The sequence below is a fragment of the Zootermopsis nevadensis genome, unplaced genomic scaffold (genome assembly GCF_977971745.1).
Source record: "Zootermopsis nevadensis isolate Lab colony 2312 unplaced genomic scaffold, Znev_1.0 Znev_ptg000004l, whole genome shotgun sequence".
In the NCBI taxonomy this organism is placed as follows: Eukaryota; Metazoa; Arthropoda; class Insecta; order Blattodea; family Termopsidae; genus Zootermopsis; species Zootermopsis nevadensis.
The window spans coordinates 2176135-2199112 of record NW_028259136.1 but is presented as its reverse complement, the minus strand read 5'-3'; the positions used below and the strand labels follow the sequence as shown (position 1 = coordinate 2199112).

The window sequence follows — 22978 nt, the reverse complement described above, 5'->3', positions numbered from 1 at the left end:
AATCATAAAAATGAATACTAATAAAATTGTCCTAGGGATTTTCTGAAAACCCTGTTGACTGTACCGCTAGCATCGGCAAGCACGACACCGCGGGAACGTGACATACATTGAGTCGGTGTACCATAAACAACTTTTTAGTTAATCAGTAGCAATGGGTATTTTAGGGCTATCAAAATTGATAGCAGATATCGCACCGACGGCAATAAAAGAGAGTGAGATTAAACATTATTTTGGTATGTACAAAATAGTAGTATTGTTTCACTTTCTGCACTCTTATTTTCTGTAGATAATCATTCTTTCTATTTGTTACATAGGTCGAAAAATAGCAATTGACGCATCAATGAGTTTATATCAATTCCTTATTGCTGTCAGAAGCGAAGGGGCGCAGCTAACATCTGTCGATGGGGAAACTACAAGGTGAGTTAACATAACCTATAAAACAAAAATTATCATAACACTTTGTAGCAAGCTTTAAGATGTATTATTGCTTTGGTTTGCAGTCATTTGATGGGCACATTTTATCGCACCATACGTCTGGTGGAGAATGGTATTAAGCCTGTATATGTGTTTGATGGTAAACCACCAGAGATGAAATCTGGCGAACTTTCCAAACGAGCAGAGAGGAGAGAAGAAGCACAGAAAGCTCTAGTGAAGGCAGAAGAAGCAGGTAAGAGCATTTACTTTATGTGCTTCTCAACATAAATTTAGAATTGGACCAGATTTATTACCAAGTTTATTGTTGTATTTTACTGTTTGTATGGGAAAAGGAGAGTCTATAGTGTGTTTACATTTTCTTGCTGTTCTCTACCAACTACCTCTAATATGGAGTCTGCCTCCCCCCTTGCCCACCTGTTGAAGCCCTGTCCTTGTCCCTGAATCTCAGCCAGTCCCTTTTCCAGTGTTCTACTCCCATTTAAAGTTTGCAATGTAAATTGTTTCAGGTCAGTAAATGGATCTTCTACAGAAAAGTACAACGTATCAATCTATGTAACCTATCACTGAAATGTTTTCTTATGCTTACTGCATCAACACAAAATGATAACTACTGCTTTACTGTTTCTTCTTCTATCAGGTGACGCAGAACAAGTTGATAAATTCAGTCGACGTTTGGTTAAAGTGACAAAACAGCATGCCAATGAATGTAAACAGTTGCTCTCCCTGATGGGAATTCCTTACATTGAGGTCAGTCTATAATGAAAAGTGTGATCAGTCAGTAAATGTAGGATTTGAGGTTTTCATGGTGGTGAATGTAACAAGGTAAAGTAAAACAATTGGTACTGAGAATATCATTAGAAAAGTTTCCAAACAGACATTAAGGACTTCCTTGTTACAGTAGCAGATTAGAAACAGTCTGATTACACTGCCAGTTCTACTTTTGAACATTTAATAATACTGAAATAAGTTGCCTAATATGTATGGAGAGTGGAGGTAAACCTCCACAAATTTTTTACTTAAGCACTAACTTGGAGTTGAGTGGCCAGCTTGATGTTCTGGTTACCTTTATGCCAGAGGAAACTAACTGATCTATCTTTGCTCATTTTTAATATTTATGTGTTAGTGAAGATGATTTACAAATTTCTGTGCAGGCACCTTGTGAAGCAGAGGCACAGTGTGCCGCTATGGTAAAGTCAGGCAAGGTATATGCTACAGCAACAGAAGATATGGATGCTCTCACTTTTGGGTCAAGTGTTTTACTGCGTCATATGACATTTAGTGAGGCACGTAAGATGCCTATTCAGGAGTTTCACCTGACTAAAATACTTGAAAATTTGGAGCTCTCGCACAATGAGGTGGGATTTTATGTTATGCTTCATCAGAACCCACAAATCTTACTGACAATCCAATCTTTATATATTCATTTTGGGCTGTGTTACACAGTGTAAGAATGATGCAAATTTAATTTAATTTATTCTTTACAGTTTATTGACCTATGCATTTTGTTGGGCTGCGACTATTGCGACAGCATTAAAGGTATTGGACCTAAGAGAGCTATAGATCTTATAAAACAGCACAGAAATTTGGAAACTGTTCTCAAGAATATAGACAAAAATAAATATTCTGTTGCTGAAGACTGGATGTACACCGAGGCTCGACAACTGTTCCTGGAACCACAGGTTACTGATCCAGAAAAAATTGAGGTCAGTTTTACAGGACTTTAAGTGCTGTATAAATAGTGACTGTAAAGGAAGATGTTACAAAGTGAAAGAAGTACTTCTGATGGCATAAATATGTATGTTCCAAACACAGCAGTTCACTACTCAATAGAAATCCCATCCATCGTAATTTGTATTTTGTGACCCCCCTCCCCATTAATATAATTCTCATTAATTCATAATTCAATAACAATGTTCCTAAAGTCATACTTTGGCATTTATATATGGTAAAGTAGTGTACAGATATCCATTCTGCACACAACCCTAATATCCTGTAAATATTACCTAACTAAAAAGAAAACTACAGTATGAGAATGCAACAGCTATTGTAACAACAATCCTTGTTATACTTCTGTTCACAATACCCAAACTATTTGCTGTGAATCATGGTATATGTAAAGACTAATTACTGTTTTGTATTTTAGATAAAGTGGACAGAGCCAGATGAGGAGGGCCTTGTTAAATATTTGTGTGGAGACAAAGCATTCAATGAAGACAGAGTCAGAAGTGGAGCTAAAAAGCTGGCCAAAGCTCGAACTGGAGCAACTCAGGGACGACTTGATTCCTTTTTTAAAGTTCTTCCCTGCCCCAGTAACATATCTAATAAACGTAAGGTACTGATATCAACTGAAACTTTATACTTCCATAGAAAAGGAGATACCATAGCAACTAAATTTATCAATATAAATATACACTTAGATAATAGTAATTTAAATTAAAGGATGTTGCTAATAATTCCATCTGTATAAAACATGTCTCAACACTAGTTCAGCCTGTTAAATATTTTTAGGTATCCTATTTTTAAACACCCTATGACAAATGTTACATTTTCTTATTTTATGGAACTAACCTCAAAAGGAAGAATTCCCTTTAGATCATATAGATGAGAGGATACTAATATTAAAACAAAGCTGAAGAATAAAGTGTGAAAGAAGTGGATTTGTTTAGCTGAACATGGTGCAGCGGTGAAATTTTTAAGCTTCCGTGAACACATGGAATTTTCTCACAAGAAAAGTAATTTTCTGAGGATGCTCAAGGCAGCTTGTCATTATTTCTGGGGATAAGATACAAAATGTGAAAATATCATTATAGAAATATTTATTCTTCTGCATTTAGTCAACTGATGACAGGTCTTCAAATAGTAATTTTCTATGGCACTGGGTAGTCACAGTTATGAAAGAATATCATATGGCTCTATTTGAAAGCTTAGCATGGCTGAGATATGGTTGAACCAGATAAATCTTCATCTTTTCACACTGAATCATTCAGAAAGGGATGGAAGTAAAGCAATTTTCTTTTCAGGCAGAGGAAAAAACTGGAGCAAAGAAGAAAGCAAAGGCTGGAGGTGGAAAATTTCGAAAACCAAAATGAGTATCAACATTTTTATAAGTATACTTATTTTAACAATATTGCATATTTTGTAATTTAACTTTATACTATTATACGCCATTACTTGCATTAAAATGTACATTAGATATACCAAGGTTTTGCCACATTCATGCTAAAATGCAGTCCACAATATTACTCATGCTGTTGTATTGTACATACAAACCCATTGTCTGTATTTTTACTGTTACCACTGAATCTCAGTACTAAATAGGAGTATAATAAAGCTTTCTTTGAAACTTGCATGGCCATTTGTACTAAATGGAGTTTTTGTCCATCACAATAATTCATAATGAACAATGTTAAGACTCCTGCTTCTGGAGGTCCCAGGTTCAAATCACAGATGGAGATTGGCTAACCTGACTTGAAATTTTTAGTGATTTTCCTTAGCCCCTCCAGGCAAATGTGAGATAGTACCTTAAATCAGGCTATGACCACTTCTTCCACATTCTTTACAATTCATTATTCACAAATCAGACCAGAGTGTCATTCACTAAATTGAGAATAAAATATAAAACAAAACTTCATACATGAAGAAAATATCAGGAATTCTCGTATATAATTTGCCAGTTTTCAAAATGGATTTGTGTGATATACTTCACAGTAAGCAATCCATCAATTAATTTTCTATGTTACTGTGTAACAAATATGCTCATTATTCTTTTAGCTTAATGTACGTTACACTTGATGTGCACTTGCATGACAAATGTAACAGTACAATTCAAAGAATCTTAAACAAAATACAAGGTCACAGATCATGTTCCAATGTGATGGTTAAATATTTACTGAAACACTGTAAAGTTATGAGAACCAGTTTAATATTAAACAATGTCACAATTTTCTCTGCACAAATTGTACTTAAATTTAGCATACATACTGTCTAGCCATAGCCCGCAAGAAACGTGACTTCCGGATATTAGCAGCTTCTCTTTGTATTTCTTCATTGTTATTAGCATTTAATTCCAGCAAACCAATCACTTTGATCTGGAAAAAAAAATGGCATGCTAATATCTAAGATGCACACAAATGTTTCTTTTTGTGTTAAGGATGGAAAATCACATTCCATTCAGCAATCAAGTACCAGTAACCACAGTAAATTACCATTTCACAAAATCTGCTTTTTCTCCCACATATTATGGGGTTAAAATATGTTACTTACAGCTTGTTGTTTGCGATGGTGTTCACCTCTCTTGGTATGTAAATAAACGAGATATTCCAGAATGGTCGTGTCCCAAATGCACGAGTAATACGAATCCATTGCATCACTACATGTACTCTTGATATCACCTAGGCTTTTGAAAGCCGTAGTATAATCCACCTCTTCCAAGAACTGACACAGAACAGCAGCCTGTACGAAATAACAATATGAACAGATGAGATTTCAGATTCTCGTGGCAGCAAGTATGAAGACGACCGTCTTCTAGGATGTTGCCTCCATCATCAAGGTGATGATATTACTGACTGCCTGATGTGACTTTTTTAGTAATATTATGGAACTGATTTTTTAAATAGTAAAAACGGTAGCAATACTAAATTCAGATACTCTCTATCTTATAATGAAAGATTCAGAAATAAAGAATTCAACTGTCAGGTTACCTGTGTGTGACACTGCAGATGGGAACAGCACTTTATCATCCTTTTATATACATGGTCATCTATTGCAGCTCTAGGTACTGGCTGACTGAAGAAGTCACTAACCACAATAGCTGCTTCCAGGTAATACCTCAGTGACACAGCGTGATGTCCTTGTACTGAACAGCAAAGTTTTCACTTTTAGGCCAAAATAATGTGGTGCAACTGATACATAAATTGTGTGCCCATACATATGTATTGATAAATGCATTCAGTGGAAAATGTGATCATGTATCTGTTTAATAATAAAAAGAACTAAAAATATTACAAAGCTATTTGTGAACTTTTACAAATGTTTCTGAAACAATACATAATTGTGAATGATAGGACAGAATGGAAAAAACTCGTCGAACAAGCTAAGACCCACATAGGGTTATAACGCTACAAGAAGAAGAAGAAACAATACATACATATATGGATAAGATACCTTTCGCTGATATACCTATATGGACTTAAGACAAGCTAATTACAAAATGGAGAAAACATAATGAACTGCATGATTAATCTATTACTTTTAGTAATTCAATGAAGACCCCAGCTCATTAGGTATGTGGTACATGCTGGGAGAAAACAGAAACTACAACTCTGATAGGGGAACCTTCAGAAAAGGAGATAACAACAAATAGATAAAGACATGTAAAAATGATAGAAAAACAGCAGTTGTATGAACTGTACTACATGGTCAATATTGAGACTATTATTATTATGATGCAATAATATTACTATTATCTTTGTAACATAATTACTAAACTTCTTACAGTATCTGATAGTACTTGTATTACAAAATGTATGCATACCAAAATTAAGATCACCCATAACCTTCAGCCAGGCTACATTTGTTGCATGAAACTGCAGTGCTTGTAGTAACAACTGTGAAAGTGTCTCGCCAACTGATCTCAGGGAATAAGAATTCGCACTGCAACACAAAAAACTGAAATAACAAAACCAATATCGATACAGAAATCTTAGATAACAGTTTTTATTTATTATCTGATTTCTTGTCAAAATGAAAACTCTTCTGTCCTCTCAACTTGTACTATTAAACCATTTGTATAATGAAATATGGATAGAACAGGGGGAAAAGAAATATCAACACCCACCTGTGGATTCAATTTTGAATATAACACCACTCTTTAAAGAACCTGTCATTGTGACAATAGTGTGACTCTTACTTGCTGACAACTGCTGGCCACAATCCAACATAATCCACACTCAACTCCAAACTTGGTTCATCTCTTAGCACATTCTGAAGGCGAGCTAACAGGGAAATGACAACAGCGAGTGCTGTACTGTCTCGTAGTCTTGCTAGAAAGTGTGACAGTGTAGATCGAGTATGAGTTGAACTGTTGTTTGGAGAGTCACGATGAACTAATGTTGTTGTTCCTGATGAAGTCCGCTTCTGCTGAGGATTGGGACCAAATATGGGTAGTACTGTGAAGAAAGAGAAATGACATCTTAAGACATAAAAACCTGAAGAGAATTACTGTTTATGTGTATAATTTTGATAAATTCCAAAATGACAAAACAACTAATGTACAGTCAGCCACACTCATACTAACATTCACAATTTCAAGACCAATTAAATCTGTGATAAAATTAATCACATGAACTGCCATCATTTATTACAATGACCTCTGAATTTAAAGAATCTTGACATTTTTGGATTGCTATAGTTCTACCTGGTGGTTAAGACAAAAAGCAGTGTTAACAATGGTAAGAAATATAAATGTTCATACCCGAAGACTGTAGAAGTCACAGAAATGGTTTTATTTTAATATTTCCAAATTAGAAAACTGCCTCCAACTTTTAGCATTACACATACAAATTTTTTCTGAATATGAAGTGTGGTAGCTTCAAAAGTTCTGTGACACAAGTGAATACAATGACCGTATTCACTACCGTCACCATACTGTGACAGCAGATTATCAACTTTGACGCAACTGTAAAACCAAAGCCTAAATGCTGTGCCAGACTGTAAATTTATAACTGGAAGTATTTAACAATAAAAAGTTGCATCAGTAGTTTCTGACCCCAGTTCTAGAGGTTAATAAAAATGATATAATCTGTTTTCCTACCAATATCCCAGGCATCTCTGGATACTTTCTTGTTCCCTTTATATTTTGCTATGTCCAGACATGCACATGCAATAGCAGCGGCAATTTCAAAGTAGTTCCAACGTTTCTCCAGGCCAATCAAGTATTCCCATTCACCCAAATTCAAGAGGCAAATAGCACAATGCTCCATGACTTCAAGGCGAGGGATGACATTATCACCTGACTGAAGAGCTGCCAAGCACTGCTTGCAATCAGACACAAGAGTACTGGTATCTGCAATAATTTACACCAAGATAATTTACATTGATTATATTTTTAAAAAATAGCATTATCTGACAGTACTGATCACAGTGGTGTTTTTATACTGTTTACATAAAAATAAACTGAAAAAATGTTGCATCTGAAAAAAACACTCATAACTTACAACAAATTTAAAACTATTTGTGTAATTCAGGAAAATAACTGTGTGACATCAAAATTATGGTGAACAGAATTTTTAATTTAATTTTAATGCATATGAAAAAAAAGATGTATTTTGCATGCATATGAAAAAAAAGATGTATTTTGCATGCATAGGGCCTTCAGACACTACAAGTGAAGTGATTAATCAGCAATTTAAAAATAAGTGATTATAAAACATCATAATACACTTACTTAGCTTGTGGTTTGGCCACTCTGTTAGGAACTCAATAATCTGTATGAGAAGAGTCTCCCACGATAACAGACGAATCAGCTTGTACAGCACTCCAGAATTTATGGAACTGTTGCGTGCTTCTTTTCCTACAGCATTTAACAAGTCTCTAGCCAGCTTGAAGTCCTGAATGAAAATACATAACCTGAATCGGTATGTTAAAGAAGTGTTGTTGCCATACAGTAAAACTTAAATGAAATTTCATACAAATAGTAGGTATCAGTTTATGCACATACAGTGAAATACTCAACTTAAATCCTTAAATGTTAATCCAAAATAGACAAAATCTGTCTAACACATTTGTTCCTTTCAGTGAATATTTAATGAAATACTGTTCGAGTTCCACATCCCATTTTACATTATGTTTCAGAGTGGACCTGAATTCTCTTCATAATTTCTAATATGAAATTTCAATAAAATCATAGCACATTTTATGTTTCTGATGGTAACCAGAAGAATAGCTAGTATTCCAGGTACATGCAGAAATTAGTGTGTCTTTAATAAATTAAGCAGGAATATTGATTTTATAGTGATCTTATCCAAAATTAAGACTCAACTAAAGAAGTTAATATGCTTCTGAGACAATGAAATTATGTGATTAACCTACCTTCATCGTAGTTAGTTCTCTTGACTTTGCCAACAAGATACAAGCAAAATCCTGTACAAAGCCTCTCGGTAATGACATTGCCATACTCTGCAAAGGAATTGGCAATTCCCACTGCAACATAGATCATATTACTTGATACATTAATACTGTTCCCTATAATTACAAGGAAATAACCAAATGTGGGATGCACTTAATTTGTTTATATCATGAACACTTTTGGTTGTGAAGTTCATTGTATAATTTTAAGGTTTCATTGCAACCTACATACAAAGATCTTCTGAGATGTTATTCTGTGTACTGCTAGAAGCAGCTTCCAGTATTTTGGAGGAATGTGCAGAATCCAACGTCACACCAGAAGTTAACAAGTATGGGGAAAAGGAAATAATGTCTTCTGAATAATAATTGATTTTTTGTCTATACAAACTGTATAACAAAGTGTAAATACCTCACAAGCATGTATTGCATCATTAGTACTGTAAGCATTTTAATTTAGTTTTGATTGGAATTTAACTACTTACTGTGTAGGAAACAAAAATGGCAACTTAATCTAATCAAACCCCTTAACAACATAAACCACTGTAAAGGACATTGTGTGCACATCAAGAATAAACCCACCTTTAAAAAACACCACTACTGCTCTTCCTGTGGCATAACTTACTAATAAAAATAATGTACCTTGTTATTGATTCTCCACTGGGGCTTTGCTGGATTAGCAGCAACAAGTTTTTCTACAAGCCCCCTGATTTCTGTTACATCATAGCTCAGTAACAGCTGCTGTTCCAGACTTCCAACTTCTAACCTCACATTCTCTGCAAATATATATTTAAAAGTCTAAAGAACTGTGTGGATGGATATTCTTTGCTCATGCTGTCTCAGATATGCATTTCCTCTCTCTTCCTGCTTTAGCAGTGAATGCTCTTTACCTCTAACAACAGAAAAGTTTATGTAGACATAAGTAATGAATGTCTTACTATTTCCAATTTGCTTCAGTTTTGCTAAATCCACACATCACCATCACAATACAGATTCTGTTAATTTTGTTGTTCAAAATATACCTCCACAATGAAATAAAACCTTAGACATACTGAACCAGTAACTTACTGCATAGTGTAAAGTCTGGCATGTCCCAGTCAGTTTTCAATAGCAGTTCTGGGATGTCCACAACCTCATGCCCTACTCCCGCAGTTTTACTGGGTATCTCCTCCATCTCAGTAGGTGAAAAGAGATCTGTTAGAAACTCATATGATATAAGACGTTCAGGTAGACCTTCTATGTCTCCGCATTCGATGAGTCTCATCACAAACAACTTTATACGCTCCTTTTCTGCCAAATCAGAATGTGGCAGTATATGTTTCAGTGCCTACAGAATTCAAGAATAGCATGCTATGATAAGTGATTATAAATATCCAATTTCAGAGACTCAAACTACAGATATATGAATTTAGAAATTATTCTTGAATCATCCTTTAATATCCACCAATGTATTAAAACAATACTAATAAAAAGAAGTTGACAGTGGAACTACGGTTGAGGAGAATCTGACATAAATACGTCTCTGTAATGTAATGAAATGAAATGAAATGTAATAATTCTTATATAAGATAAGTACTTGTGATATTCTAAGACGTTTTTACCAGCACAAAATTATCTAGTCTACAACACACTTCTACAAGTGATTCACAGCTCAGCTCTTTCCGCAATAACGAAAGCGGCAGTAATGTAACAATGCCAAGTAAACAGATGACGCAAAAACTAGTTTCTTAGGTAACATAACAATTCACGCAGGAGTTCATATAAAAACTGACCATTGTTGTCGGTCCATATTTACATATTGTTGATATGGATCTTACACAACTTCGTTACACTTTTTTGCCGAATGACCCTTCCGTATAGACGTATTTACGTCAATAATTGATTTTATTTAAAGTATTAACTGTACTCACACTGACAAGTAAATCAACAGCCTTGGAGCCTCCCTGATGAAGTTTGTGAGTGTAATCACCACAGGTCAGTGTGCCTGTGACCACCCTTCGGACAACATTCAATGTCTGAACTTGAAGCAGCAGATCTCGAGCAACAGTGAATTTGCGACTGGACATTGCACCTTGAATATCCAACTCCAGAGTATCCCGGTAAATCTGTGGGATTTCTCGATGCACATTGTCTGTTTGGAGGATGGATACTATACCCTGAATCATACAACAAAATGTCTACTGATGTACTATGCTGTAAAATGTCTAAAATGCCCTAAGCTAAATTTACTCCAATCCACACCCTACCATCATATTTACTTCAGATATATTCAATATCAATACTCCCCCACCTACACACAGGTCTTTCAAGGGTCTCTTCCCTTCATATTTTCTAACCACAGTTTTGTGTATATTTCTCATTTATTTATCACTCATGTCACTTTCCTGTCCTTCTTTAATGTATGTTTACTTTTGCTCCAAACATTCTGAATATAGTATAGCACTGATATACTTACTGTGTATTGATCCCTGATTGCTCGGTGCAGTTGATATGTTAAGTTGTGTGTTGATACAGTTGGTGAAGTAATGTCACAAGCCTCACAATAACCTTTCAAATCCTCAACCGATACTGTACAATATACAGTGGATTCAATGTCCAATAGCTGTCGCAATTCTGCAGCCTTGCGAAATAGATCCCCTGATACAGAATATTCTTCACGAAAGAAATGGAAGCTCCCCAGGTCAAAATGCAGCTTAAACAGAAGATTTTTATTAAAATTTAAAACATTACAATTAATCTTAAAATGTAATAATGATTAAAGAACTACATGCCTACATGTTGTTGCTTGTACCCCAAGAAAAAGTTCCAGGCAGAACATTGGTATTAAGCATTTCATTCTAATTACTAGTGCATCACCACTATGCAGTGCTGCCACATTGATGCAACATCTACTAAGAGATCTGCAAGGATTTCAAAAGACTTTTCCAAATGTTACAATTAGTCATATTTTATGCATTACTGAAAGAAATTAGGGTACTGTAATTTTTACACATGTTTAATAACAGACTCACCAACCTGGCATAAAAATTCTGTAGAAGATACTTCAGCGCTCTTATCCCAATTCTGCCGTGCATCAGTGCTATCCTCTGTCAGCATTACAAAAGTGTCAAATATAGGGACTGTTGGAATTGCAGGTCCGGCTAATATGCGACTCAGGACTTCAATGCTATTGGCCACTTGACTGTCCAAACCTCTTACAAGATCTTCACTTACATTAGGAGGAACATATGTAGGATCTTGCAGTCCTGGTCTGAAGATTAAAAAATAAGATCAAAATATTCAAAGTTCTCAGTGCCAGTGACTAAAATAAGATTAACTGTTTTTTTTTAAATAAATCAGGTTCCTATAGTATGAAGGTACTACTATGTTTTCTCTCTCCTTTCTCCCCAACCCCCTGAATGAATTGAATGTCTATTGCTCACACAGGAATATATGGTTGACGAGCCTGCTTTGTAGCAAAGCGACTGGACATAACAGCTCGAAGAACCCATCGATGATAAAGAGCTACAGCAAACAGAATGTGGCCTGGGCAAGAACTCAAATCCAGTTGCAAGTGCGTCTCCACTTCAGCATCTTTCTCGAGTGTCAGATATAACAAATCCTGCAGAAGTGTCAACTGCATTGGCAAGGGTAACCTTAAACACAAGTGAACATTTCAGATACAAGTGTGGTTTGTAGATTGATAGAATATTAACTCAAGAATAACAATTAATTGTCCCTGTGTATAGAATAAATCCAATTTTTGACAAGAATCCATGTGCAATTACTGATTTTGTTACAATATCCAATGATATTTCAAGGTACAACCTCAGAACTTGCCTCGAGGAAGTTGAAATCACTGAATAATGGAGAGTGGAAGAAACAATTTTCAGCATGAAACAAGAGCTGAAGCAGACATCTGTATGGATTGAAGTATATACACCCACAAACAAACTGCCAAAAATTCAACGTTATTTTAAGGTGATATGTCCTTACCTTCTTTCTAAAATACCTAGATCCCATTTCAAGAAAGCTGCAACTTTCAGAGATAGTATTTTCAAGGCTAAAAATTTATAACCTCTTTTATTTCCAGGCACCTCATTTTTGTTACTTTCTGGTGACTCATTCTCACTTTGTTTAGATTCTGCTTCCTTTGTATCTGGGGTAATGGACAGGAACTTGACAATCAAATCTGTGGGTGATGGATCTGCACAAAAAAATCACTCATAACACCTTTGATCATAGCCATGTCTGATTCATCCTACAGCCTCCAAATAAATTCTATTCTGTTCTAAACTGTATTTCTCAAAGTGACAAGACCTAACAGCTAAGTTTGTATGGACTGAAGTGAGACATTAAGGAGCAAAGAAAAATAAAACATGTATGCTTGAAGAAATGGAGACACTGATGAATGAAGAAATAGATAGGACAACACAAAATTTCTGGGACTCCTACATAATCCATGCAGACAATTTTTCATAAGAAAATTATGTTACATGTCAAAAGACATGAAAAAATATCACAGCTAATGACAGTAATGTTGACTGTGGTGCTACTACTCACAATGGGGCAAATCAAAAAACTTGTAGTTACTCTGATATAGAACATAGTATCATGTTTGATTAATCTGTTACATACACATTTTAATGTCTCCTTCCCTTTGTTCTACTAGACTGATACTATGTCAATCATTTACATGCTGGCAACACTGTGGTAACTTATCATTGGCAACTGTCAAACATGAGATCTGAGTCCTAGCACTGTAGACCGAACTTCCTCCTCCTCCTCGTCACTGCTTCTTCCACTAGCATCCTAGATAGCTTTGCGCTATGCCTAATAGCTTATAGCAGAAAACTGTAGTACTAATATGAACTTACAGTGTAATGGATAGAGAACTACAACTGCATTATCGTTTTTGCAAACGGTAAATCGGTGAAGCCAGAAAAGAAAAAAGTCAGGCTTAACGACATTATCAGTTTGTTCAAAGTAAAACATAGTTCTTAACCAAACTTTCTCCTTTTGGAATACTTTCGTTTATATAAAGCAGCGTCATCCAACAAATTCCGCTGATTATAGAACATCAACTCTAACATTGCTTGGACGCAGATAACTGAAAGAGTTACATTACCTGGTGTTTCTTTCTGTAAATGATTTTCTAGCAAGCTGGGATCCAACAAAAACTCAAACCATAGCACAGTATTATGAGACGGTCGTGCTGTCCCTGGTCTTAATAATTCCACATCCATTATTATAACACTGGTCAACAGCTTGACGTAAACATCAACCCATCAAAATGTAAATATGAAATGAAAAGTAAATTTCTCTGTGAAGGACTGAACCATAAATTAATAACTATATACGTGCCATAACCCCTCAAAACATAATGGTCGTTACACTATTACCAACATGGTAATGTTTATGCCTCAAATGAGCCTTAAGAGTACTTCATATTGGACATTCCGCGTTCAAAGAAAGATTACGTTGTAGTGAAAAAAATCGCAAAATATGCACTGTTTAGGAGTGCTCTTTGTGTTGAATACATAGGGCACCTAAATTCGATAATATATGGTTTCAATACACGAAGCAGCAGCGAGTGACATTGGCAGCATCTAGAACCGAAAAATTGTATATTGCCTTGCAGAAGCCTCATGAAAGCTATGTAACCTTCACACCGGTTACAAATATAATGTTGCATCTTAGGGTAGGCTAAGTTTGATTAGGCCTGTTTAAGGTAAGGCAGTTCGTTCGGCGGCCTGTAGCAGGTTCTCGGCACTGCCAACGGCACTCCGATGCGCCTCTGAGTGGGAGAATTTTACCCAGTAATAATAATTTTACAGAAAATTACATTTGAGTTAAATAAATGGTTTCTCCTCAGTTCACCTGCCAGTATTCCTCCACTTTTCTTAAGATACTTCTAATTTGTTTTGTAACAAGTGAAATTGATAAGAAATGCGCAAACAATTTTGGGTGTAAAAACTGACGGAAAGAGACCACTTAGGAGACCAAGGAATAGATAGATAGGATATATTACACCTGATTTTAAAGAAGGTATGAGGATGTGTTTGTTTATTGAATGCTAAGTCCTAGTAAATTATTATATACAACAAAAGTAACCAGCAGGCTAATTCTTCACTGTAGAGCTCTTACATAAAAACCTACAATCTTATCCATACCACTAAATCTTCTTAATATTTTAACATGTCACATATTTTAAAATCCAGACTAGAGTCCATCTATATGTGCATCTAATATTCTAGTTATCTATATGATTAAACTGCATAAAATGGAAGACCTATTCTTTTCAATTATGAAATTATTATTTTGAGAAAGCTCAAACTGCTATAATTTAATAGACTGACGAAACCAATGTCAAATTTACCAACAAAATAAGCAACAAGTCTCAAACATACTCTCAAAGAAAGTAAATAATTTTTAAAATTGATTAGCCATATCTGTCAAGCATCACACTGGTAAAACATCAAGTAATTAATTAATTTTTCTCAAAGTATAATGAGACTTGGCTGAAATACTTTTGGTTCATATACAGTACTTAAGACAAAATACATGAACACTTCCAATATATACAATTATCAAACACAAATATTACAGCAAATGCAATGAAATAATGTTAAGTATTTACAATTACAACTGCCAATGATACTTTACAAACCAAAGAGTGTCATTTTGATTTTACTAGAATGCATGACAATAACATAAGACACATTCTGCATTTATGGAAGTAAACATATTAATCTGTAAGGAAAACTCAACAGGAAGCAGTTTAGGTAAGATGAAGTAAATTTTAGAAACAAACTACACACAAACTACTGAAATGCAAAGCAGGAACCACACAAATTAGTCAGTTTCATTAGTAACAGAAAAAAGGTATTTTCAGCTTCCTGTATTTTTTTTCCAATAATTTTTACCACAACCAAGAGACAGGGTAGCTCAGTCAGTATAGTGACTGGATGACCAGGGTTTGATCCCCAGCAGGGGCAAAGGATTGTTCTTTTAGCCTCTGCATCCAGACCAGCTCTGAGGCTCACCCAGCTTCCTATTCAGTGGGTAACTGGGGTCCTTTACCTGGGGATAAAGCACAGCCAAATTATGATGCTGACCATTTCCCCCATCTAGTGTAAGAGGTCAAGAGCAAGTAGGAGCTATACCTCCTCTACTCCCCCAAGCACCTTCATGACATGTAGTTGGGCAGCTTCACTTTACCACAACCAGATTCACTTTTATTTCTCACTATTTTGTTGTCTTAACATAATTCAGAGAACATTTGATGGCCAGAGTAATTTTTCTGTGAAATAGTAAATAAATGTCATTCAAGTTATTCTTTAGCATGCACACCAAAATAGTTGTAAAGTGGAGTCTTGAAGATCCTCATTAATTGGAGACCTGGGAGCAACAGTGGCCTAACCCACAAAGCTAGAACATCTTAAATAATACAAGAAATACAATCTTGTTATTGCTCTCTATTTTATATAAAGGATGGTTGAACCACATATGAGTTGTTGGTTTAAATCTGTTACTTTCAGAATCTTACAAAATGGGATCAGAGTAATAATGTTTAACTTTATCACCATTTTATCTGTTTCAATAATTTGTGTAGACCACTGTTGCTCTCTGGTCTTCAATTACAGAACTGAAGAATGCAAACGTGCTGCAGATGACAAGTAGTGTCTAAATCAAGTAAAATGAAAACCACTGTATCTGTAGTTTTCACTTATATAAACCCATGGGAAAAACATGAGATATGAAAGTGGACTAATTGGTTCATATATAACTCTGAGTGCAAGTATCACAGTTTGATAAATAACATTCTAACCTCTAAATTCCAAACCAACTTAGGTCAGAATGTGGAATAATTTCAGTGGGTTTGATCAATTTTACAAGAAAAATTTTGTTATTTCCATTATACAATTTGTGAAATCAACATTATTAGCTTCTCACAAAGTACTTTGCTGAACTTGTTCTTACTACACTTTCTTAAGTTTGGTTCAGAGTACCTAAAAATATGTCTCAAATTCTGTCATGCTTCATGTTTCTAGATCAAATTGTAAACGGAAAGAAACATTTAACCTCTCAAGTACCTCTCAGTAAATGAACTGCAATTTCAGAAATTAATGGGCATCATAAACTTTGTCTGACAAGCTGTATCATACTAAATTAACAATGTGAAGGATGAACATGTTAAACCTGTTAAGCAACTTCCAATTTATTCTATAGGGTGCTCAAAACGTACAAGAAATTTGATCTTCTAAACCATGAGTCAGATAGCACATTTCATTAGTGCCCAACTATGTCATCAACACAAGAAAAATGTCAAAATTTTAAAACTGGTATTAGCAGAAAGTTGCTTAAAAGTATGTTCACAAAAAGTACCTTTTATGCTGTAGAGAACAATGGATAGAACATAACTGCTTCAGTTCAGGTCTCTCAGATTTCCCATTGAACTTCAATGGGCTCATTGCTTTGTACTTATAATAGCCAACATGTTTGATTCTATCATTCACATAAAATATTAAATATAAGTTATAATTTTACAAATGATTCATAGTGAAAAACATTTAAAAATATGTACAATATGTGTAAAAATGCTTAAAATATATGACAGAATCCAGTGGTAAAACAAATTTATGTACAAAATTCTGATTCTGATGTATGATGTTGCATACTCTAAGTGGTATTTAAGAAAATATGTAAATGCCCACTCTATGCTCATACCTTATTTTCCTCTAGAACACCTGTTGGGAATATCAATAGGCCCCTCTTGGTTTGATCACAATAAACTGGCACACTCTGAAAGATGAAAGATACACTTGACGATATATTCAACAACTGTAGTACAACTGTTTCTTCACACATGTTCTATTTCAACCTGTAAGAGTTGCAGCCTTATCATCCTATTACAGATTTAGGATTAAAAATATGTTAGCTACATAATTCTTTTATATAAAAAATTACATTTATCTGCAGACAATTAATTCTCTGCAAAAAAGTAGAGAATTGTTTCCATGATAGTGCCTTTATTGCAGGAAATCTCCTATGATACATACCATACATTTAAGACTCGGCCATTGTTCAGCTTTGGACAATAATGAAGATGAATGTTCTGGAAGATAGAAAAATGTAACTACAAAAATGCCATATACTTATGTGAATATATGGACGTACTTGTTCATCTTTCTGTGAGTGTTATTTTTTTTATGTTGTTATTACACATTCCTGGTAGAGGCAGAACTTTTTGCCACCACAACCAAATCAGGTCTGGGCATTCTCAGTCTCTTATCTAGTGAGAGCCAAAGGATCTTACTCTTGAGATAATGCAGATGATGTGTGAAGCTGACCACTCAGCTTTGTCTAGTGCCAAGATCTACAGTATGTGAAACTTTATACCTCTACACAGAATATACTCCTCCATGGTGTTGTCTCCAATTTTGTACAATCACGTAAAAGAAATATTAGTATTTTGATGCGTGTTTTGTAAATTCTCACAGTGGCATAAAAGCTTGTCATAATTTATTTGTTCTGGGTTTCTAATTTTGTAGGCTTTTTATTTGTGGGAACATACAAGCTGTGTACGTTTACATATCAGTCATTGTACAGAATATACAAACACAGAATAACAATATCCTAAAAACAATTCTCAACTTCAGAGTTACTCCAGCACATGTAAAGGAGATGTCTTATAATTTCTGGAACATATAACATCTGATCTTGTGGAGACATGCTTACTTAAAACATTTATGAGCACAGAATATACAGAATGACCCATAAAGGTTAATATTCCATAGTATGTGCAGATATCTTTTTGGGGCACCTGTATATAAATGTGTTTATGTTGCCTGTTATGTTCTGTGACTTATTATTTATACCAAGTTAATTTAAATTCTGAGATTCTTTTAATACAATCTGTGACACAGGCCTCATAAGGTAGAAAACTGTTTGAACCCCTGTTAAATCTACCTGTGACTTATAGGCCTTCACATGACAGACTTACGCACACGGTAGAATATAAATTCATACCGTCATTAGTGTTTTAACAGACTTTATAAGCATAAAATTGTATTTTCAAAATATGACAACTAGTTTATTCTCATAAATATTATTAATATTATTATTAACACATAATTTTAAAATTCCATCAGTTGTACCAAATTATCCTATGACTAATTAATTTCATTTGCAAAATTAGCATGCATGTACAAATATTTTAAAAAGTGTGATGAATATTCTTATGTAACCAGCATGGTAATCACAAAGCAAGCAGCAAAAACTATGGCATTATACAGTAATTACAATGAAATAAACATAGCCAGTGAGAATTCTTTCAGGCCTTAAACTGAGATCAGATTTCAGATACTCTTGAGGAATCCTTGATAATATCAATACTTACAGTCCACGACTGTAATCTTGAGACTTGCAAGGAATGCAGTAAGTCCAGAGCGTTAAAGGCAGACACTATCTTTCCTCCTTCCTCCTTCACCCCACCACCTCACTCCGCAAGTCTCTATATTACAGTCGTGGACTGTATAAATGTGAGGAAATTTTTAATAGTTAAAAGTATTGTTACAAATATTTGCTCAATGAAAACACATACAGCCTTTGGTGTTCCTCAGTCTCAAGAATCAACAAAATCAACCAACGTCATACACAAGAAAACAACAAAATTACTGTAATGTGAAGTAGGTTTCAGTATGAAAAAGGCCTGCTTGTTACCTATGTACAGATATTGTGGAAATTAAGACAAACATTCATTCTGATCAGATACACGAAACCGAAGATGAGGTGTATACAAGTGTAGACAACTTACAGGATTAAACTGCCAATATTCTAAAGGAGAAGAATATAATTTTAATTTCACCTTATTTCACGTTAATGAACTCTGTACTCTGTATGGAATGTAATAAGTCAATGAATTTCATTTATGTCTATTCATCTATCCTTCCACTTGGTAACAGCATTTAAACCAGGGCTTCTTCCCAGCAGAATGTGGTGAAACTGCACTTAAGAATCTCTTCTTTTCATTTGAGGGAAGTAGCTAGTCTTTACCTATGATTCTTTAGTGAATATATAAAATTTGATTTCATACAGCCAGTAAGTAATAAATTAATTTTACAAGAATCATTTCACCAAGAAGAAAAAGACATTAATGAGAAACAATGTCTTTTCTCAAATTTCATAATGAGCATAGGGAAGTCATTAAAACAAATACAAGTTCACTATTTCTGGGTCACTGAAGAGAGATATTTACACATATGAATAACAAAAATATTAAACAGTAGTCAAAGTATTGTTTCACTACAACTTGATGATTTTGATACCTACATATTTATTTTTTAATAAACATATTTCAGTTATGTAATACCAATATCTGAAAGCAGTTACATCCGACATAATCATTCAACATTCTGACAATTTATCTTCCTTCACTTTCCAGTAATTTCTCTCAGTTGCCCAAAGACAGACTGAATAAAGTGATTGTAGCTCCGATCACTTCTACTGCTTGGATAGCAATTTCTTACCTTGTATCATGCCGGGAAGCAGTTATAATTTGTTCATCCTGCATTGTGGCACTACCCAGCCCAAAATTAACTGCACAGTATTACAGATAGCAAAAAATTCACCTTGGATATTGTTATAATATGCAAAGTTAAGGCAATACTTAATCCTTTATATTCTAATGTAGGAAAAAAATCCTGAATTTTGGTAATCTCATAACAATGCTCCTACCTATTTCAAGAAACAATCCTAAAATCTCTGAAATGCAAAAATATTGTGTCTAACTCCTAATATGGGAGTGGATCCTAGAAAGCACTTACTCTACATTGCACCACAAAAATTATCACATACTTGTACAAGTGTACTTAAAATTAAAAGCAGGCTGATCAACTGAACCTACCTCACATGTAATTAATATACACTATTAACAAATTTCTCTTCTGAAAAAGAGTTTCTGTATACATTTTATATCTTTGCAAGTCCAATCATATTCAAAACAAACCAAAAGATTTGTACACAAAATTACATTTTAGTTTTACATATAATTACTGGTCAAACCATACATCTCCATAATTAACATGGGAATATAACAAAAGAAGCATCCCTATTAACAGCAATTTTTTCATTTCATGCTTTATTTATGAGTGGATTTATCACAACCACATTAACAATTTATGTAACAGACATAAATCACTTTACATTACTAAGAGAAATAATGTAAAATATTAACTACCTCTATTATTTATCTCTCCAAATTGAGGCCAATATTTATGGCAGTGTTGAAAACACAGCAAAGTCAAATAACATTGATTTGGTCATTATTAGAAACATCAGGTAGCTATGGACTAACCAAAACTTGCCAGACATACTCATATGTATTAAATACAATAGGCCACGGCCAGTGGAGCAGTGCTTAAATCTCGGCAAGAATACTCACTCATGTACTCTTCCAGCCAACACGATCTTGACGTGTCACATCTTATGCACAGTGAGCTGGCCAAGTGTCACACACTAGCATACCACTAAATCATTAACCCTGTCGTTAAAGTCTTGTTAGTGCCTCTGTGAACCCAAGTAAAATAATTCTAAATTTCTGTCTTCTGGGTTGTTGCACTGTGTAGTCTGGTCGATGTTAACCAATGTTTCAGAGGTCATACTGCCTCCGTCATCAGGGCGATGAATCGTTGGTTAACATCAACCAGACTACACAGCGCAACAACCCAGAAGACAGAAATCTTCATACTCACTGCTGTGAAAACCTCAAATCTTACAAAATAATTCTAACATACCTGTGTTTAGAAGAGAACTTGGGGGGGGGGGGGGGGGGGGGCAGTATACTTTGAGATTATATCCCACCTAGAAAACCTGAATTATTACAGTATAGTGTATGCTATAGGATCACACAGAATTCAATCTTCCAGCTACCACAGGAATATTAAGAGTTCCGAACTAATTACATTAAATTTCTACCATCGGGTATTACAACTTAATTCCATTTTGCTTGTAGTACTACTACATATTACACTACTCCACTGGCACAGAAATAGCGCAGTATAAACATTACTAATACATTAAGCAGCAACATTCTTATATCTCAAAGTAATTATTGTTGCACTTACCGTGCACTGATATTATTTTCTCACTTTTCTCAATTTAAATATGCAGTCATACTGAGCTATTCTCCTATATAATGCACCAAAACATGTATAGCATGTATACACATATGACAGTACTCAGCTATGTGGACTAGGGCAGTGGTATTCAACCTTCTTTGTTTGCGTACCCCCAGATGTAATTTCTCTTCAACTTTGTACCCCCAAAGTTGTTGGTGTATAATCTACATCTAAAATAAATTAAATAAATGACATTACTGATTATTCAGTGCTTATCATAAAATAATATATGTATTTTTTTAAATTTCACCTACCCCCTAAGATGTCTTTGCGTACCCCAGGTTGAATACCATTGGACTAGGTACTGGAAAAACAAGCTTATATAACAACAGGTAAGATTATACCGACATGTGGTATGACTATACTTCTTTCCAAACTAAATTCTTTAAGATACAAGGTATCCTACTTAAAAGACAAAGTAGTTGTTGAATAATTTTAACATATAACACCTGGGTCGAACCCATCACACGTAAAGGAATGTCTGAGACAATCTACGGGTCATCATAGATTAAAACTGTACTGTCCACTTATATTAAAACTACGGCTTAAATTGTATATATATTTCACCCATTAATACCAAAATACTGTTACTAGAATATGACAGAAACAAATCTGCTTGTTACAAGCAATGATATTTTGTTATTATGTCAAAATGTCAGTCCAAAATTTTAATCCAGGTGAAAATGCAAGCCTAGAAACAGTACTGGCAGGAAAAGAAGCAGGAACTTTCTTTTGTTTCCTACAGGCCAATCAATTAGGTCACTTTAACCCCAAGTACCAACCAGATCGGATAATTTTTGGGTGTATATATAACAGTACATGAAAGGCCCAGAATTTAATTCAATGGATTGTGCACCAGAAAGTGAGTTTCTTTATTCTGAGCTTTCCAAATAGTTTATCTGCTGAAAAAAGTTAGAAACAAATTACCCCTGCTTAGTATGCACAAGTCAGCTGGACTTCCTCGTTGCAAGGTGAGCCTTGCGACAATTGCACAGCCACTTGATAATGCGTGCATTTCGTTCAACAATGGAGAGTTGCTCTATAGGTCTCTGAAGGTTACTGGATCCCCCACTGCCAGGTCCGGTCCCCCCGACACCACTCCACGGACTTGTCCAAGAATCCACTGAACTCACACTCTCAAAGAACACAGGCGATGATGAACCAGAAGCAGGTGCTGATAATGACCTACACATACATGTATCACAGTTGTACTATACAGTCTAACACAAGTTTACTGAATATAAAATAAGTAAACAAACAAC

The 22978-nt window shown here is 34.8% G+C and overlaps 3 protein-coding genes across 9 annotated transcripts in view; 1 reads left to right on the top strand and 2 right to left on the bottom strand.

Moving 5' to 3' along the window:
- Positions 1-21: 21 nt before the first annotated feature.
- Positions 22-3782, top strand: Fen1 (Flap structure-specific endonuclease 1). Of its 2 annotated transcripts, none has more exons than XM_022058324.2 (8): positions 22-233; positions 315-417; positions 501-667; positions 1073-1182; positions 1587-1790; positions 1920-2138; positions 2579-2762; positions 3456-3782. In XM_022058324.2, exons 1-8 carry the CDS (start codon positions 152-154, stop codon positions 3575-3577), a joined length of 1191 nt encoding a protein of 396 aa, XP_021914016.1. In that variant the 5' UTR covers positions 22-151; the 3' UTR covers positions 3578-3782. The 2 variants fall into 2 exon arrangements, with proteins under 2 accessions (XP_021914016.1, XP_021914017.1); XM_022058325.2 differs by having other exon boundaries at positions 45-233; positions 2579-2767.
- On the bottom strand, positions 314-14161 carry IntS8 (integrator complex subunit 8). 2 transcript variants are annotated; one of them, XM_022058305.2, is made up of 16 exons: positions 13664-14161; positions 12532-12742; positions 11979-12191; positions 11572-11806; positions 11012-11248; positions 10467-10712; positions 9625-9883; positions 9199-9332; positions 8524-8634; positions 7880-8042; positions 7247-7498; positions 6344-6602; positions 5969-6087; positions 5136-5290; positions 4699-4887; positions 314-4523 (listed from the first exon to the last, which is right to left on the bottom strand). In XM_022058305.2, exons 1-16 carry the CDS (start codon positions 13779-13781, stop codon positions 4404-4406), a joined length of 3021 nt encoding a protein of 1006 aa, XP_021913997.2. In that variant the 5' UTR covers positions 13782-14161; the 3' UTR covers positions 314-4403. The 2 variants fall into 2 exon arrangements, with proteins under 2 accessions (XP_021913997.2, XP_021913999.2); XM_022058307.2 differs by lacking the exon at positions 13664-14161 and adding an exon at positions 13174-13311.
- A 425-nt stretch (positions 14162-14586) lies between these two features.
- The window catches only part of LOC110827057 (uncharacterized), a 79659-nt gene continuing 71267 nt past the window's right edge, over positions 14587-22978 (bottom strand). For all 5 annotated transcript variants that reach the window (XM_022058320.2, XM_022058318.2, XM_022058319.2 and 2 more), the window contains one exon: positions 14587-22901. In XM_022058320.2, coding sequence (XP_021914012.2) covers positions 22664-22901 — 238 coding nt within the window. In that variant the 3' untranslated portion in view covers positions 14587-22663. The remainder of the gene's footprint in view (positions 22902-22978) is intronic.

Excerpts from the sequence above, each read along its gene's own strand:
- Fen1 (XM_022058324.2), top strand. The coding sequence starts at position 152 with ATGGGTATTTTAGGGCTATCAAAATTGATAGCAGATATCGCACCGACG. Across the intron at positions 1,791-1,919 it reads TGGAGCTCTCGCACAATGAG|TTTATTGACCTATGCATTTT; the intron begins GTGGGATTTTAT and ends TATTCTTTACAG. Across the intron at positions 2,139-2,578 it reads CTGATCCAGAAAAAATTGAG|ATAAAGTGGACAGAGCCAGA; the intron begins GTCAGTTTTACA and ends TTTGTATTTTAG.
- IntS8 (XM_022058305.2), bottom strand. The coding sequence starts at position 13,781 with ATGGATGTGGAATTATTAAGACCAGGGACAGCACGACCGTCTCATAAT. Across the intron at positions 7,499-7,879 it reads GTGGCCAAACCACAAGCTAA|ATACCAGTACTCTTGTGTCT; the intron begins GTAAGTGTATTA and ends AAATTATTGCAG. Across the intron at positions 4,524-4,698 it reads ACCATCGCAAACAACAAGCT|ATCAAAGTGATTGGTTTGCT; the intron begins GTAAGTAACATA and ends TTTTTTTTCCAG.